The sequence below is a fragment of the Triplophysa rosa genome, linkage group LG5 (assembly GCF_024868665.1).
Source record: "Triplophysa rosa linkage group LG5, Trosa_1v2, whole genome shotgun sequence".
Taxonomy (NCBI): domain Eukaryota; kingdom Metazoa; phylum Chordata; class Actinopteri; order Cypriniformes; family Nemacheilidae; genus Triplophysa; species Triplophysa rosa.
Window position 1 is genome coordinate 4,222,497 of NC_079894.1, and position 18,203 is coordinate 4,240,699.

At 38.2% G+C, this 18,203-nt stretch overlaps 1 protein-coding gene across 1 annotated transcript in view; it reads left to right on the top strand.

Annotated features, from left to right (window-relative positions):
- pappa2 (pappalysin 2) overlaps nucleotides 1-18,203 on the top strand; it is a 74,650-nt gene that overhangs the window by 20,315 nt on the left and 36,132 nt on the right. The window contains exons 4-9 of the mRNA XM_057333242.1: nucleotides 2,727-3,020; nucleotides 6,850-7,042; nucleotides 7,175-7,296; nucleotides 12,293-12,475; nucleotides 12,904-13,207; nucleotides 16,827-16,955. Coding sequence (XP_057189225.1) covers nucleotides 2,727-3,020; nucleotides 6,850-7,042; nucleotides 7,175-7,296; nucleotides 12,293-12,475; nucleotides 12,904-13,207; nucleotides 16,827-16,955 — 1,225 coding nt within the window. The remainder of the gene's footprint in view (nucleotides 1-2,726; nucleotides 3,021-6,849; nucleotides 7,043-7,174; nucleotides 7,297-12,292; nucleotides 12,476-12,903; nucleotides 13,208-16,826; nucleotides 16,956-18,203) is intronic.

The window sequence follows — 18,203 nt, forward strand, 5'->3', positions numbered from 1 at the left end:
TCTTCATTCAGCTGCTAGCTGATTTTATAGTATTCATTGATGCTGTGTTTTACAGCTTGTTAAAGTGGAATGGCCTCATTTACGTCCAGCTCCTTTAAAGAGGAGATTTCTCTCAAGCAGGAAGGGCTTTCATTGGTTCAGTGTGCATGAGCAGACATTTTGCTCTTGGCTTCTTGGCTTATAGCTTTTGTTAATTAGATCGTTTTGGCCGGCACATAGAATGTGAACTTTTAAACCGATATTAGCGTGAGCAATTAATGCCGCCTTTGACTAGTTTGAATTCAGTAATTAATATTCATTCATGGAAACTTACAAAATACACGATTTTTTACACTATATCATTAAACTATTGCAATTGTATTGTGTTTTTGTTAAAGATTTAATGAAACAGATTTAAACTCTACATTCCTTAAGATTAATGTTGAATGAAGCGAATCAGGCGGCGCGTACGCGTGTCAATCTAGTCTTCCGCGAAGGTTGAAAATATTTGTCAGATCACGTCACTCACGCGAAATTAACGAACTATTCCTGCGAGTTACAAAGTGCGTGGAACGTGATTGTTCGCGTTTGGTGTGAACCCAGCATTAGTCACTGCAAAGACGCGTATGGATGCAAAGTCGCGGCAGGCGGTGCGAATGATGCAAATCGGAGGACGAGATTGACACGAGTTCGCGTCTTTGCATTGACTTTGTATGTAATTTACTCGCGCAAAACGCTTAATTCGCGTTTGGTGTGTACCCAGAGTTAGGGGTGGGGTTAAGGGAAGAGGCTTCAGAATTGCTTTTTTCTAGTAGTCGTTCATCATAGTATGATTCACATCATACAAATTCTTGCGAATTAGTCACCTCGTAAAATACTTAAAAATTCCTGTGAAAAGAAAGGTTGAAACTTAACTCCTGGAGCAAGACAAAACACAAACTCTATGATTAAAAAACAGGCAAAACACAAAAAATAAACACACAAACTCAATAAATACAATCAACAAACTTTCAAGGGGGCCCTAAAAGGAAAAAAATAATTACAATAAGCAAAACAAGCATAAATATAAGTTCAAATCAAGATATTTCTTAGGGTATGTTTATTTTTATAATCAGTATACGTATTTGATTTTTTATTATTGTGGACAGCAGGAAGCCTTACGCCCCGTTCACACCGCCAGCAACTGGCAGTGAAAGAGCGAAATGATCTCATTAATTTCAATGGCAGCGTAACGATTTCCGGTGACAAGAGCGACAGTGACCGTTGGCAACAGGAAGTGGGCATGTTTAGCGAATTGACAAAGTTGAGAACTGCTCAAATGTAATGATGAGCGACTACCAATAGGAGTAAAGCAGCGGAGCTCACGTCATCCATCTCTTGTCAGTTACTGCAGTGTTTTTTTTTAACTGTTACTAGCACAACTAATGCTAGGAACGCCTTAAGACGTTTTTTGTCCGAATAAACACGGACTATGGCCAAGTCTGAAACAAGGCCAAGTCTGAAAGTCTTCATTTTTTGTTTTAGGGACAGATTGGATGGTTTAGATTTCAGTGGTGGCATCAGTCACCGTAGCATTGAATCAGTGAATGGCTGACTGCACTGCTTTGCATCAGTCTTTTTCATAGAGATCCGGCTCCATTCTTATTACACCCATAATCCGCGTCTGCATTTGATTTACTAACATGTCAGAAAAAGTCTTTAGTTAAAGCAAAAAAACTTGCAAGATGATCTTTGACCACGAATGTTTTGGTGGACGGTGCGTGTGTGGAGGTTAAAAAGGAGATTAGTTTATCATAAATTAGCGGGCTAGCGTTTATGGCATGGGTTTGGGAAACAGTCTTCCCTGGTTTAATTCCACATACAATAAATCACCAGATGATTCCTTGAAAGTACCTTGATGTTCTGTGTCGAGGGACAAGGTCAAAGTACTTCTCTGAACGGTTTAAGTGAAATCAGACTACAGCATGGATTGCTGATCTACTGGTGTAACTGTAAACGATCAGTGTCTCTCATATGCATCTAGCCAAGCTCTGTCCATTTGGCTCAACTTCTATAAAACAAGAGCTTTTTTTATAAAAATGTCTTTCTCTCAAACCTTGTACATCCGCTACATCATACAGTAAGTGGAGCAGTAACCTTAAGAAATGATCTCTTAAAAACTTTTCCAGAGGACACAAAATAACAAATGGGATGTCAGTTGAGATTCACATTTATGTCATAACTTCACACTTTTCTGTATATTGACTAAATTATGTCTAGTTTTATTTCTCCTAATGAATTTTAGGCGACAAAGTTGATACCCAAATTAAATGTAACTGAGAATTAAAAGTCCTGTGAGCTATAAAAGAGCAATAAAACTTTTCCCGGTGTTTAAACATTGCCAAATAAACCAACCTCTGTTTTTAATTAGCCAACAAATTGAGCGTTTGAGCTCAAACGAAAAGTATGCAAATCATGTCAATAGATGTCCATGTGGTATTCTCCAGCAGGTGTGGAATCTTAAGTGCATTGTAATGTTCAGAAAAAAAGTGAGTAAAACATCATGGAAGACTAGCTGTTAATTATTCCTTTTGTTCCATTTTACAAGGAAGTAGTAATATTTCAGAATAAATCAACTTTATATTTGTTCACTTCTGGAATTGAGATTAAAGTAAAATATTAAAACATGAACATCAACACTTGGTTTTTGAGGTCAAAAATGATATTGTTGCATCAGCTGTAAAGATGTTTATCTGCATCTGTTTCAGGTGGCATGATACTTAACCCCTCCTACTTCGGCACAAACGGACACAACAACACCATGATCCATGAGATGGGTCATATTTTAGGACTATACCATGTTTTTAAGGGTGTGAGCGAACGTGAGTCATGTGACGATCCCTGTCAGGAGACCACCGCGTCCATGGAGACGGGAGATCTGTGTGCCGATACAGCGCCAACACCAAAGTCCAAAGCCTGCCACGACCCTGATCCAGTCAATGACACTTGTGGCCTTACCCAATACAAAAACACACCTTATAACAACTACATGAGTTACACAGGTAGGCTACTTCAGTGTATACCTAAAAAGTGCATTAGAAAAAACCAGCTTTACTTTCAAAATATCATTGTTTAAGTAGTATACAATGCTACCAGAGGTGGACGAAGTACACAACTTCCTTACTTGAGTGAAAGTACAGATACTACTGGTCAAATATTACTCCAGTACAAGTAAAAGTTGTAAAGACAGATTCTTACTTAAGTAAAAGTACAGAAGTACGTGCTTTTAAAAGTACTCAAGTATTAAAAGTAAATTTCCTTTATGTCAGTTGTTCATTGTTTTATTGTCGTATACCTTATGCCTCTGAAGCAACCTACTGAATACACTGAGTAGCTCACAGTATCAGGGGTATTAAAGGAGTAGTTCACTTCAAAATTTGCCCCCATTGACTTTCCATAGTCATTTTTATTCCTACTATGGAAAGTCAATGAGGGCAAATTTTGCAGTGAGCAACTCCTTTAAGAGCTTTATATGTTTAGCACATATATGTTTAGTTTAGATATACAGTAATCCTGCATGATCATTTAGCCTAATTATCCTCATTAGCCCCCTAGGCCTATGTATTTATGAGCAGTGTTCTTTTATTTTGTATATTCCCTTTACCAGTTTTAGCAGCAATTTACCAGTAAGTAGTAAGGTTCTTGTAAATAGTAAAGTGTAGAAGCCATGTGTTTGTTGGATTTATTACCATTTGTATTACCATAATTTAACTACAAACATAAACTATAGCTAGTATAATGAAACTATGGTATTTTTAGTTGCTGTGGTTTTATTAAAGATTATTAATTGGAGTATGTAAAGCCACAGTATCCACAAATTTACCATTTTCTATAGGAACCTGCAAATACCATCCCTGCTGAAAAAAAACAATGAATTTTTTTAATTAGAATGAGATTTTTAAATTAAATTTCTCTTTGTAGTGTGTTTTGGTTTTTATTCCAATAGGATTTACCATCCCACCAATAGAATCCATCACATACAAGTAGACAACAAGTATCCATAGTACAATTCCCCTTACTAAAATTTACCATGGTTTTACTGCAGTTAAAAAAAAAAAAAACATGGTTACTGTAGTAAAACAATGGTTATCACAAAATAACCATGGTTTAGAAAACAATGTTTTTTGTAAAAACCATAGTAAATGATGGTTACTGTAGTAAAACCATGGTTTTGCCCTAAGTAATCAATGCACCAAAAAAACATGGTTACTACACTTGTACCACAAAAAAAAAACATGGTTAATTTTCGTAAGGTATAACCATTACATCCATTATATGTTGTATTTTGGGCAGGGTTCTATTGTTTTTATTTCAACAGGAATACTTCAACTATAGTTACTTCAGTAAAAACATCATTCATTTTCCAAATCGCTTTAAATGATATAGCAGCAGATCAGAAGTTAACAAGCACGCGTAGCTCAAGGTGTATGTGATGCTTATTTACCGTTTAGCCGTTATGCCGATCATTTTCATGACGATGTTTCTACGATATTTGACTGATCGTAACCCACAGGTGATTACACCACACTTTAACATGTGCCTTTTTCGACTTTTATTGTTCTATTTGCCTTTTTCGTCTTTAGCAGCGCCTATAGCAGCACCTATGTTTACATTAGTTTAGCGGGAAGATCCCAGAGTTGCCAGATTTGCGTAAAAAAATCTGCCAAATGGCCATTCAAAGCTTGCCGGAAAACCGCGAGCTGAGAAAAACTGAAATACTTGGCAACAGTAAAAGGTCCTGGCAGATCACAAGCCAGATAAATTGCGCACACAGGAAAACCCGCTGCATAGAAACCATTTTCTACTTTTGGACCTTTTTATAAATGTAGTGGAGTAAAAAGTATGATATTTGTCTTTCAAATGTAGTGAAGTTAAAGTACAAGTACTCAGAACAAATAATACTCAAGTAAAGTAAAGGTACTCAAAAAGTGTACTTAAGTACAGTACTCAGGTAAATTTACTTTGTTACTGTCCACCTCTGAATACTACAAGTTCATTTTATAAAGTATACTTATTTAAAGTTTAAGTATATTTTATGTAGTAAGTAGATTAATATCAATGTTCTAGTAGTACTGTAGTACACTTTACTGGACTACTGTAAATTGGCCCACTTTTTAGTGTACTTTTACTTTGAGTACACAACTAGTTTACCACTAAATTTTTCGTTTGTACTGCAACTATACTAAGAGTGACTTACTGATAATTGATAATTAAGTATTTTAATACTTGTAGCACATTTTTTAGTTCCTAGAAGTATACTGAGTGTACACACACTTTGAAGTATACTGTACTCTCAATTAACTACTAGTTTTAAACTGCAAGTATATGAGTAAGTTTTCTTTAATTGAACTTACTATATTAGTTCGTGTATTGTTACTCGAGCATGTACGTTTATAAAACAGCATGTAAAACTATGTCAAAAAAGAATTTGATGGGCTACATAATGCCATAAGATAAGCCATACTTGTACATTTACTGTACTTTTAAAGATGGGGTAACATGCTATTTCATGCATTCTGACTTCTTTACACTGTTAAATGTGTTGGCTTCTCATGCTTAACATGGTCAACTTGTTAAAAAAACGAGTTGGACGTATGACGTAGTATTTCTGTGCTCGATACACTCCCCCAGCACTCCAACTTGTTTCGGAAGTCTGGATCCCTGTTTCGTAACAGGGATCCTATTCCTTTAATTGGCCATTCTCCCAGAAAAGCACGCCCACGCTTCATCCACCGAGCGAAAGAGCACGCCCACGCGTCATGCCCATCAATGCCGCTTCACACGACTGACGGAAGTTTAGCTGTATTTGTTTGCTCACTGCATTTCGGTGATGAATGTTATATAAACAGTGGATATAACGCTGGATTTAGAGATCGTTTGAAACTGATAAATGGTGCGGTCCCAGCACTAAAAGATGCCGGACATAAATTCAAACTAATTCATATGTCTGTGTTCTGTTGGCAATCGGCGTGTACGTGTATAATGTAAACAACATGAAGGGATAATGCGATGATGTATTGTGTGCTCGTGCTGTAGTTCCACCCAACCCCCTCCCCCCCCCCACCGCCTCCTGCAGCTCGTCATTTTACGGAAATAATCGTACAGCTGTATATCTCTTTTATAAATTTTATCAAACTAAATACTCTTCGAAGATACGAAGTATGCAATACTACTGTATAGGTACTCAAGATTAATATGAGATTTGCAGAAACTGCGTGTGTTACCTCACCTTTAAGTTTATGGGCCAAATACACTGTTCCTTTTTGAGAAGTACATAAAAAGTAGACTAAAATTATACTTTCTTATTTTTTTTTGTTTAAAAGAAGTATACTATTAACACACTTGAATGTACTTTTTAATAAGGGTAGCAACAATGTCTTAAATCTTAAACTTTTTGTAGGGTCTTTCAGTACTTGTGGGACATTTTTCTCACTTTGTTCTAAGTTAGCCCTGCTGCCGACTCGGCATTAGAAAAATGTAAACGCGGTTTCAATGGACGCATTCGCCTGGACTGAGGTTAACTTCCGGTTTGGTTATAATATAATCATTTATTTTATATTTAATTTATAGTAATATCATTTTAAATTAAATTAAATTAAATTAAATTAAATTAAATTAATTTAATTTAATTTAAAGTTGTTGATTCTTTGCTGATGTTAAGTTAAGTTTGGGCAACATAACCTTTATTTATATTGTTGCCGCTGAAACTGTCTGTAAAATAACCTCCGTGTTCTAATAAAATGTCAAATGAGGATTAAATTAATCACATACAAGAACAAACTGTTGTCATGTATTCTAGGGATCTCAAAGAGTTGAACCTTTTTCTTACAGATGATGACTGTACAAACCATTTTACACCAAACCAAGCGGCTCGGATGCACTGTTACATTGACCTGGTCTATAAAAACTGGGTCCACGGCAGAAAGCCCACCCCCATTCCTCTTGCACCAATGTTGATTGGTCAAGATGCAGATTCTGTGTCAATTCATTGGCTGCATCCAATCAGTGGGCCACTTGCCCACAGGTAAAGTAAGGAGTGTATAGTAAACCAAAAGGAATTAAACGTTTCACAATACGTATATTTCTGCTTTTCTGAAAAATGCACTGAAAGCAGAATGCACTTTTTGAATAGTTTTCTCTATTCTCTTCTCTATAGGGATGGTGGCATTAACTGTCAGCTCTGCGATGAGACCGGAGCGCTCCATCAGTACGCCAATGAGGCCACGTCCCCTCATGCCTGCGATTCCACTGGATACTGGACGCCCGAGGAGGCAGTGGGTTGGTATTCAATCAATTTGCATGCAAAAGCTGTATAACACTAGTCATTCCACATTAGTTTTTATATGAAGGTCTTTTCACCGCAACCATATGACATGAATTCAAGATGGTAAAAGCAAAACGGGACGCCGACTCAACACACAACTCTGACACCAGTGATCATCAAAGTAAAAAACAATACTTGCTTTTTGATTAATAGGGATAGGGAGAATTTGGCTTCTGGATTCTCTCGCCAAACTTGTGTACTCACATTCAGGTGGATCGCTCAGCCTCGAACGAGCCAGGTGCATGCAAGTCTGGAAAAATTTAGGGTATAAATCATTAAGTCATAATTGCCAGGACGAAGAACACTCTTTTTGCCATCAATGAATAAAAAAGGCCTTTGGCACCGCTTCAATTTTGGTAATATTGGGCGACATCCAGAAACCAGGCTGTCATAAAAGGCGATGTGTATCCTGTGCAGCTTTTCAACTTTATTCTTCATGTAACAGATGTTCCTGATTATTCTAATCAGGGATCTCTTTTAGCATCTGGGCTGCCCACTCGCTGATGTGTCACGGATAAGATTTTGCTTTGAAACGTCCACCAAACAAAGTAACACGAGAGAGGTCGAATATAAAATCGTTCATCTAGGTGGTGGTGGAGAGTGTTCTTTGGCGCCGGTTCTTGTTTTGAGAGAAGGGCCGATGAGAAATGAAGCATTAAATTGGAAAATAAAAATGTAGATCTCTAAGAAAATAATATCTTTCGAGATATTAATGATGAATGAGACATACTACCGTTGCTTAGGCTCTGTAATAAATTACAGCAACCTATTGTTTTTGGTTTGTTTTTTAAAAAGATGATAAAGTGTGCAATGACTGCCTAATGTGAGTTATTTTGTTGGTCAGTTAATCACGTCAGAGAGACATTCGGTGTTTGTGTAATATGAAATAAAGCTCGTGATAATACTACGGTAAATCATTTGATGCCTAAATTAGCACGGGCCAATTCGATATTAACAAATCATACTCAAGTCTTCATATCTTACCTGTACCGTAACCTCGAATATGCCCTATAAGGCAGCGTTTCGAGAAATAAGTCCTGAGCCAGGAGAAGCGGAGACCTGGTTAAGATTGCTGAAAGAAGGAAGGATGACACGCTCACAGATCTCGCCGCGTTGCTTCTCCCGGCGGGAGCATTATAGCACATCTGATACAGTCATTAATTCTACCCTGTGTGGAGGCCTTCGCTCTGTTTATCTGACCAATTGAGTTTTATGGTTTGCCTTGGCCTGCTGCTGTTTACCCTGCACACATCCACACATGTGAGGCCACGCTGGGTGCAAAGGAGACCTCTTGGACTCAATGCTGCCGTCCGTCCATCTGTCTCTCTCCATCTTAATGTCCGCCTCAGAGCAGAATGGCCTGGAATACAGTTTAATCTGTCATTGTAAAGCGTTTTGGAGGCTGGGAGTTCACCTGGCCTTATAGTAAGGTTTGGGTGGTTTTCTTTACATGAATGTGAGCATTGCGCTAAAGACACCAAGGTCATGGATTTGATTCCCAGGGAACACTCAAACTGATATAATGTACAACTTCAAGACACTGTAAAAGTGCACAATGCGTTTTTGTGTTGCTCCTGGGACAAGTGCTTCTAAAACAGCGCCGAGAGAGCTCCCGGGATTACCTTCCCCTCTCTTGCTCCTGTTCTTTAGGCCACCGAGGACATTAGGAGGTAGTTTAATAAATGATTTTGTGAACGTTGTCCGTCCCAATTAAGGCGCCAATCTGTCTCTCTTGCCAAGTTGCACCTGGGTCTTACGGTCGATTGAGGTCTGGGGAAATGTGCTTCACATCTATTGCCAACACATGTGGTTTCTCCCAGACACTCTCTTTCTCTTTTCTTCTTTCACTCCCATCTTCTCGTGTTAAAAAATTGATAGTTGTTTGTATTTTGTCCTAAGATTTGATTTTTAAAAGATAGTTGTTTGTATTAAGCAATAACTAGTGAGTTCTTGTTGTTGTCCAAATGGCTGGTACTCAATGCACTTTATTCTGTCCAAGAACTGCCAACAGACACGATAGCTGCGTCCCAACTCACATACTATCTGTCCTAAATAGTACTCGAAAATATAATTAGTATGTCCCAAATCGAAGTATGCTGAAATGAGTGTTCCGAAGTACCCAGATGATCTACTGTTTCCGTTGAAAATTCGAAGTGTGAATCCATGGACACCGATATTACCCACAACTCACCGCGAGAGGGCGGAGTTTAGTGATGCTACACTGCATTAATAAAATTAAATAAAAGACAATTCGCTAAATTAATAAATGTAAGTATGCAGTAAACATTACATATGAAATAATGAATGAATAAATACTTAATTGTAAGGAAGATCTGTATTTTGATGTTCGTGACAGTTCATGATCACAGTTTCGTCTAGGCAACAAGGGGCACTTCCGTTTTGCGTTAGTACTGTATGTCCCAGTGCGTGCATGCAGTTTTGCTGTGCACTAAAATGTATATACTTTTCCATAACAACAACAGTACACACTTTAAGGGCATAGTATAAGTAGGTGAATTTGGATGCAGCATAAGATGCCATCTGACTGACATATAAGGCAACCAACCACAGAAAACAACCCTGGGCCGGATGTATAAACTTTATCCATGCACATGTCAGATATTTAGAAAAATAATCTTAAAGTAAATATTTGCACACCCTACGGGCACTCTGGAATGTGCGTACAAACACTTAAATTTATGCAAAGTAAATAAATGATGTGTATAAACGTTGGTGTTAAATCCAAGTGAACTGATGCATAAAAAGCCCATGTTTCATTTGCCATGCAACACTCAGTCTCTACATAAAGTCCAGTCCACCTAAAACCCCAGAGCAATTCTGTTGGCTATAAAAACCTTTAACGGTTCAGTGTATGAAATTTAGCGGCATCTAGTGGTGAAGTTGTGAATTGCAACCAACTCCACCCTCCCTTTTGAAGCACTACAATGGCTGACACAGGACTAAGATGTCATCACGTTTTCGCTTCTTTGTCAAAGGAGATAACGTATTTATGAAACACTTTCTGGACAGCAGTATGTCCATTTTGGCCTACTGTAGAAACAACATGGTGAATTCCATGTAAGGGGACACTTGATCCTGCACTTGCAGAAAACTACAGGCCAGTATCTCTCCTCCCATACATTGTTAAGTCTCTGGAGCGTGTTGTGTTCGACTAACTCTCTTCCTTCCTCACTCAGAATGATCTCCTGGACAGCAACAAGTTAGGTTTCAAGACCGGTCATTCAACTGAAACTGCCCTACTCTCTGTCATCGAAGCTCTGAGACTGGCAAGGGCAGCCTCTTAATCATCGGTACTCATCCTGCTATATCTGTCTGCTGCTTTTGACAGCGTTAATCACGACATCCTCTTGTCGACCATCAGGGCTATGGGACGGCGCTCCAATGGTTCAAGTCTTACCTTTCGGGTAGGTCATTCAGAGTATCATGGAGCGTTGAGGTCTCTGAGCCTCAACATCTCACTACTGGGCTACCCCAGGGCTCGGTGCTTGGACCACTGCTCTTTTCAATATATATGGCATCTCTAGGGTCGGTCATTCGGAAACATGGCTTTTCCTATCACTGCTATGCAGATGACACACAACTCCACTTTTCCTTTCAGCCAGACAATCCAACAGTATCTGCTTTCATCTCTGCATGCCTGAGTGATATTTCACTCTGGATGAAAGACCATCACGTGCAACTGAAGATTGCAAAGACTGAACTGTTTGTGATCTTGGCTGACCCAAAGATTCAACACAACCTCTCCATTCAACTAGGTTCATCAACCATTTCACATTCCATGACAGCCAGGAACCTTGGAGTGGTAATTGATGATCAGCCAAGCATCATGGATCATGTTGCCAGCACGACCCTGCCATGTAGATATGTCCTGTACAACATTAGGAAAATTAGACCTTTCCTATCAGAGCATGCTACACAAGTCCTGGTCCAAGTTCTAGTGCTGTCCAGACCTGTCCAGACTGGACTATTGTAATGCTCTCCTGACTGGCCTTCCAGCTTCCACAACCAAACCTCTGCAAACGATCCAGAATGCAGCGGCAAGATTGGTCTTTAATGAGCCGTAGAGAGCACACATTACACCACTCTTCATCAGGTTACATGGGCTACCGATTGCTGCTTGCATCAAATTCAAAGCTCCGCTTTTGGCTTATAAGACGACCACTGGTTCTGCACCCCCTAACCTACACTTACTAATTCAGATGTACTGTATGTACCCTCCAGATCCTTGCGCTCTGAAGGCAATGTCTTGTGGTGCCATCCCAAAAAGGCACAAAATCGCTTTCACGAACTGTTCCACAATGAACAGCGGCATCTTTAGACATCTTTAAGAATCGGCTAAAGACACATCTCTTTCGTCAACACCTGACACAATAACTCAGACTCCTCTTGCTATCCTTTTACTTTTTCTTCTTTTCCTTTATAAAATATGTTGTCTTAACTACGTAAATATGTCAATTAATGTCACACATAATATTTTATAACCAAAGCGTATGTATGTATAATTGACGTTTTACATAGTTAAGACAACATATGAATGTAATAGATTGTGTTTTAAACATCTTTGATTCTGTTTTGTGTGGTTAGCTTATGATTTGCAAGCGAACTACTTAGCCAATCAGGATAAAGCTTGTCAAATGGTGAGTAAAAGGCCTGTGGGTGGTCTGTGTGCGTGATGTCTGAGGCTAAGACTAGTGCGCAAATAATAACTTCATTAATAACGTCAGTCCACTGTCCAGCAAAGCACTCCACTATTTTGTCAGGTTTTTGAATGCATTGCTATGGAAATGTTTTAGAGCTAATATGCCAGTTTTATTGCTATGAATTATGTCACCCTTCCAGGTCTATGTCCCATTTGCCAAAAAGATTCTTAGCGTTTGACAAAGAGTTTTCGGTTTGGCTTTTGACAATGTTTGCCTGTGGTTTTTAAAGGGGCCCCTGATGTGTACCAGCCATGTGAGCCCAGCATGCAAGCCTGGAGTCCTGAAGTCAACCTGTATGAGGCCAACATGACCACACCGTGCCCCCAAACAGAGGGCTGCGTGTTGGAATTGCAATTTCTTCACCCTGTGCTCCCTGACAGCTTGACTGTCTGGGTCACCTACACGTCTGCCAGTGGGTATTAGCTGAACTCATTGTATGGCTCTCGGAATACTTGATTTTGATTGGTCAGTTGTAGCACTGTGGCAAAAAAATGTGCATAATAAACGCCAAGCGATATCTCGTATTTAAAGTGTGTTGATTTTTTTGCCATTTGTTCTTTCGTCACTTTCTGGCAGAAACGTTGTATCTTCATATTAGTGCTTTTTTTCATAAATCATTACTATTTGTCACCCATTGTGGTTCTTTGTGGGTTTTGCAAACGTTTGTCAACTTTGACAACACAGTGTATAATTCTTTTTTTTAAAGGGGGTTTTTGTGTTTCCTGAAACTAGAAACTAGTGTTTTTGAAGATACAAGGTTTCTACCCGACAGCGACAATAAATCAAATGGCATATATTATCCATAGGTTAATGTTTTTTTAATCTGTTTTTTATCTATAGATAAAAAGGCTATTGCTAATATCATGTACATCCTGGAGAGTGGCGAGTCGATCAACTCAGGCCCCTATCACGCTTTCTGTGATATTCCTTTGACGCTGCATGTGCGCACAAGTAAGAAAGTCAAGGCCATTAAAATTTCCACCTTTGACAAGAAGCTTGAGATCGACGCTGCTCTGCTGACCTCGAGACCCCACAATGCTCTCTGCACCGGCTGCCGCCCCGTCCTCTACAGAGTGCTTAGAGATCCACCAAACAGAGAAGAGCACAACTCTGTCATTGTCAGACAGCCCAAATACACTGACAGGTAAGAATATCTGTGTATTTGAAGTGTATTTGTGTGAATACTTTTTTAACATATAATGGATCTTAAGAAAGTTGTGCGTAGACTTGAATATGTACAGTATACTCTTTTATGCAAAAAAAGTAAAAAAAGTAATTGAAAGATTTGCTAGCAACTGGCAAGCTATTAGATGTACTGAAATGTTTTGAAACATTTTATTGTGTTTCTGCTTGATTTATTTCTGGGAACTGTATTTCTAAGTGTGGTTTAATGCGTAACATTAAATGTTAACGTGTTGCGTTTCTAAAACTGTTGTTTTAAGAATATCACTATTAAAGCACTGTGCAAACGTTTTCTAAGCAATGCCTAAAAAACTATTCCCACAGCCAACAAATAAATAAGAAGGACAATATCATAAATTTTACTTTTTTTTAGTTATTGCTATTCAGTTTCATGTTCAGATATTATTAGCAAACACTGAGAATTTAACATCTCCAGAAATATTGTTTCCAAATCTGTAAGCTCAGAAAGATGGGAACTCTTTTGGGAATTGAGCTATGTGGATAGGGAATGGAAAGACAGAGAGAGAGAGAGAGAGATTGGAAGAGAGAGAAAGAGAAGGGGTACAAAACAAAACAAATGGAACCACTAAACCTGGACAAACGGTAAACACCCGTGGCTGTTTGTTGCTGGTTTGCTGTTGTTTCCCTTCGCACGATGTCATTCAGCATCAGGGAATGGGAAAAACGAGGAGGGGGAAATATTGGACTGGGATTGATAATGTTTTTTGCGGGAAACTGAGTTGCAGTGCCACCGTGAGGTCTGCAGCAAAAACAAACCACTTCCTCTCCCATTCCAGACACATTTTACAGTATATCAAGTGTGCTGTGGGCTTCTTGTAGCTATATAGCACAAATTCTGTGTATGTGGCTGTACTTATGCTCTACTTTTGGATGTCTTTTCTGGAGAGAGAGAGAGATTAATTTTCACAGTGTAAATTCAAAAAGAGGCACGGAAATGATTTCCCTGCAAACACACAATGCTTATTGTGTTTTTATAAATTGACATTTTTGTGTCATGTGTTTTAAAACTTTGATCATCGTCTTTCTGTGAAGCACTTTGGTCACCCTCGGGTGCTTTTAAAATGTGCTATATAAATAAAATTGTATTGTATTACTTAAACCATGATTATTCAACCGTTTCAATGCCAAATAAGACAAATACTTTTTTGTCCACTATTGACATAAATGCAATATAATATACATATGTCTTCAGAGGTGTATAAAGATCTTATGTAATGAATTGTTTTTATTATCTTAGAATGAGCTATATCTATCTACATACACAGCGGGTCCCCTTACATGGAATTCACCATGTTGTTTCTACAGTAGCCCTAAACGGACAAACTGCTCTAAAGAGTGCGTTTCGTAAATACATTGTCACTTTAAGCAAAGAAGCGAAAACGTGACGACATCTTAGTCCTGTGTCAGCCACCGTAGTGCTTCGAAGGTAGGGGTGAAGGGTGGAGTGAGTCATCGGTTGCAATTCGCAACCTCACTGCTAAGCCCTTTTCCCACAGAGATCACAGAAAATGTGTCCAGGAATTTGTCCCGGGATCGTTAGATTTTGTTCAATCACACTGCCAGTGATTTTCTGGAATCACACATCCTGTGAAGATCCCGTAAAGACTTAATATACTGCAATGTAATGTTATGAGCATTTTTTTTGTTGTGAAAATAGGGTTGATCACGGTGGAAGTTATTTCCTTGCTGTGTTTTTAGGTGGCTAAATAGCGCAATTTGTTATTATTACTGCCTTCCTTTATTTAGCGCCAAATAGGCCTAAATAATCTTAATTTTTTGGTTATTATTCTGTAGCATATATTGCTGCCTTTTGCAAATGACAAAGACGTCAATTTTAAAACAACCTTTTTTATTTATATGTTTTATTGGTAAATGCAGAACAGCGAAGAGGAATGAGGCACAAGAACGCAAGGTAGGCTATAGCCCAACGAGATTAAGCTAAATATAAGATGAATATAAAATGTCATATGAAAACAAATAAAAGCAAATTGTTCAGGCTTGTTCGGTGCAAATTTACACAGCCTTAATTAAAAAAATATAACGGAATGCTGCGAAGTAAAAATTAGCCAGTATTTTTGCAACATAGCCTAACTGCAATACAAAAGGCACGGTATAATATTTTTTCAGTAATATGATGTACAAAAATGTGAGTTTAACATTAAGTTTATCGTTTTTTTAAAACAAAGTTTGAGAAAAGTTTTTAAGCATTTAGATTGTGATCGAATGAAAAACCTGTTAATACGGTCTAAAGCATATTGCACATCATGCTATAAAAACACGTAAATAAACACTTAGGTCGGTATATGATCATCATGTTTATATTGTTTACAGTGTTTTTGTTGAGAAAAACAAGCACATAAATGTTCGGGTGAAAGTTTGGAGTTGGTCTGATAACAGTGTCTGCAGAGACACAAGGGATTCTCTGCAGCGCATCACGAGCACGGCAGGTGCACACATGTTTTAAGGTTGGTAAGCGATCAAGTTTATTTAAGCGCTGTGTATTTCGTGTTTATAGTTTTGATAAAAGTAATTTCAAGTTTAAACTGCGGTTAGAAGCAGACAACGCTATTCTCGCATCTGACCTTAAGTTTGGTGATTAGGACTCTTGCATTCATCCATGATTTAAATATTACATTTTTTAGTTTACGGTTTACTAACGAAAAAAATACTCGCTTAACTATATTTGTTTTCATAGCCGAATTATTTACGACTTATTATAGATGTGTGTCATCACTACACGGCTTTTACGGCATTGTTTCTGCCTTTTGTTCACGCAGGGCGCTTTCCGGGACTGATCCCGTTAATGTTACTAGGTCCCCTTTCCGGAATCACTTTTCGGATCAATCCGGGATGCGTTTGCGTTCACACAGAAGGCACTCTGGCAATTTTACAGCAATTTTCTGGGATCAGTGGTCTGTGTGAATGGGGTTCTAGATGCCGCTAAAATTCACACACACAGGACCCTTAATTTCATGATTTTAATCTTTCACATGGCATTACTCAATGTTAAAGAAATTAAGGTTACAATTTCACACAATGCTTAAACCATGATTATTCAACCATATAAGACATTTACTTTACTTTTTTTGTCCACTGTAAAACACAAAAAAGTTTACACCACTGCTCGGTATAACTGCTTGTGATGTTACAATGCAAACTTTCTTATCACAAAATCCTTCATTAGACCACAGAACAAATATCCTTCTCTAACCCCTGGAAGTAATTCATAATTAATAAGGGCAATTTGTTGAGTAAAAGGACCCGATGGAGAAAGCAGATGATGCTTGGTTGGCCAGGCATCATCTTACAAACGCCCGCAAAACAACTGAAATTGCAAACAAGCCTTGGCAATCGTGGAGAGAATCCTTTTTATAGTATCAGATCATTTTAGATCGATAGCCCTGGAAACAGTACAGTAGGACTGATACCCTCAGCATTAAAAAGGTCATTTCTGTTTTTACCTTCAGCTCACCCCTCACTAATTTGATCAAGTGTTTCGGCTGTATGTTCAGGATCTCTGGCATGCTGTGTATGTGATGTATTTGTGTGTGTGTTCATAGTGATGTGCAGAGGAATGTGCAGTATCAGTACAGGATCCAGGTGGAGTCAGACGGTTTATTCAGTGAACTTTCCCCAGCTCTGGTGTACACGCATGGGGAACATTTCTGTGGTGACAGTGCACTACAGAGGTCAGTATGAACTTATGGACTAATTACAGAACTATCACTGCATTCTGCTTATGGTGTGATGACCAAGCTAAAGTCTCAAAATCTAATTCACATCAAAGTTTGATTTCAAGCATTAAAGGTGCAATGTGTGAGATTAAAGAGGATCTATTGACAGAAATCGAATATAATATACATATGTCAATATTACAGATATCATGGTTACATTTTCATAGAACGTTCTTTGCATTGTGTAGAGTGATTTCATGTAGACTGTGTTTTCACAGACTGAGTCACAAACTATATTATATTGAATATTATAGCATTAAATATTTGCTGTCAAATACAACAAAGCCACACCCGGATCGATTTTGGCATCATGAGTGTTGCCATAGAAACAAGTATGAGTTTGAGGACTCATTCAAGAATTACAGTAATTCTGACACAACACGAGTAAAAAAAAAGTAGTTTTAAGTTGTGTCAGTTGATTTATCATGTATTTTTTTGTTGAGGATGCACCGATATGTACATTCTGGCAGATAATGATAACTGATCATTTTTTAAAGTCACCGTGAACTGGAAGTTGCGATCGTGTTTACGTACGTAGTCATTCCCGAGTGAAACGGAATTTCAAATAAGAAAAAAACTGTGGGCGTGGCTTGTTTTTTCCCTGCGATTTGATTAGATGTATAAAAACAGCCGTTGCATTTTGAAGTTGACAGTTGAAGGGGAGGAGTTAACGGATGCTCTGCCCACGTCGTCTAATTTACGTCATTTGAGATGGCTAGTCAGAGATTTTAACTGTAGATTATGAGGGCACACTAATTTTAAAAAGAGAAGGACCCACATTGGTAAGCTATTTACAACAAACACTGTAATATTTCATGAAAAAAATAGGAATTGTACATTTTGATTTTACTGGGACTTTAATGTTGGAAGTCGATAACCGATATATTGGCCGATATACAGTATCTAAATATTAACATACATTTTTTTCTGAGCCTGGAGCAGAAGGCTAAAAGTGTACATCTGCTTTTATTATGAAACATTGACTGCAGAAAACAAGGTAACATTTAGTTACCAAGCCGACTTTATACTAGTGAAATATTCTTTAATTTGAAATCTTTTTTAAAATCCTAAAATCATGTGGACATCACAAGCGCTGTTTCAGGAATTACACAGCCACAGTATGGCACACTGCTTACATAACCTGAAAGCAAGCCACATTGTGTTAAATCCAGAATGAAGCCCGGTGCGAGTAACCTTTTCTGT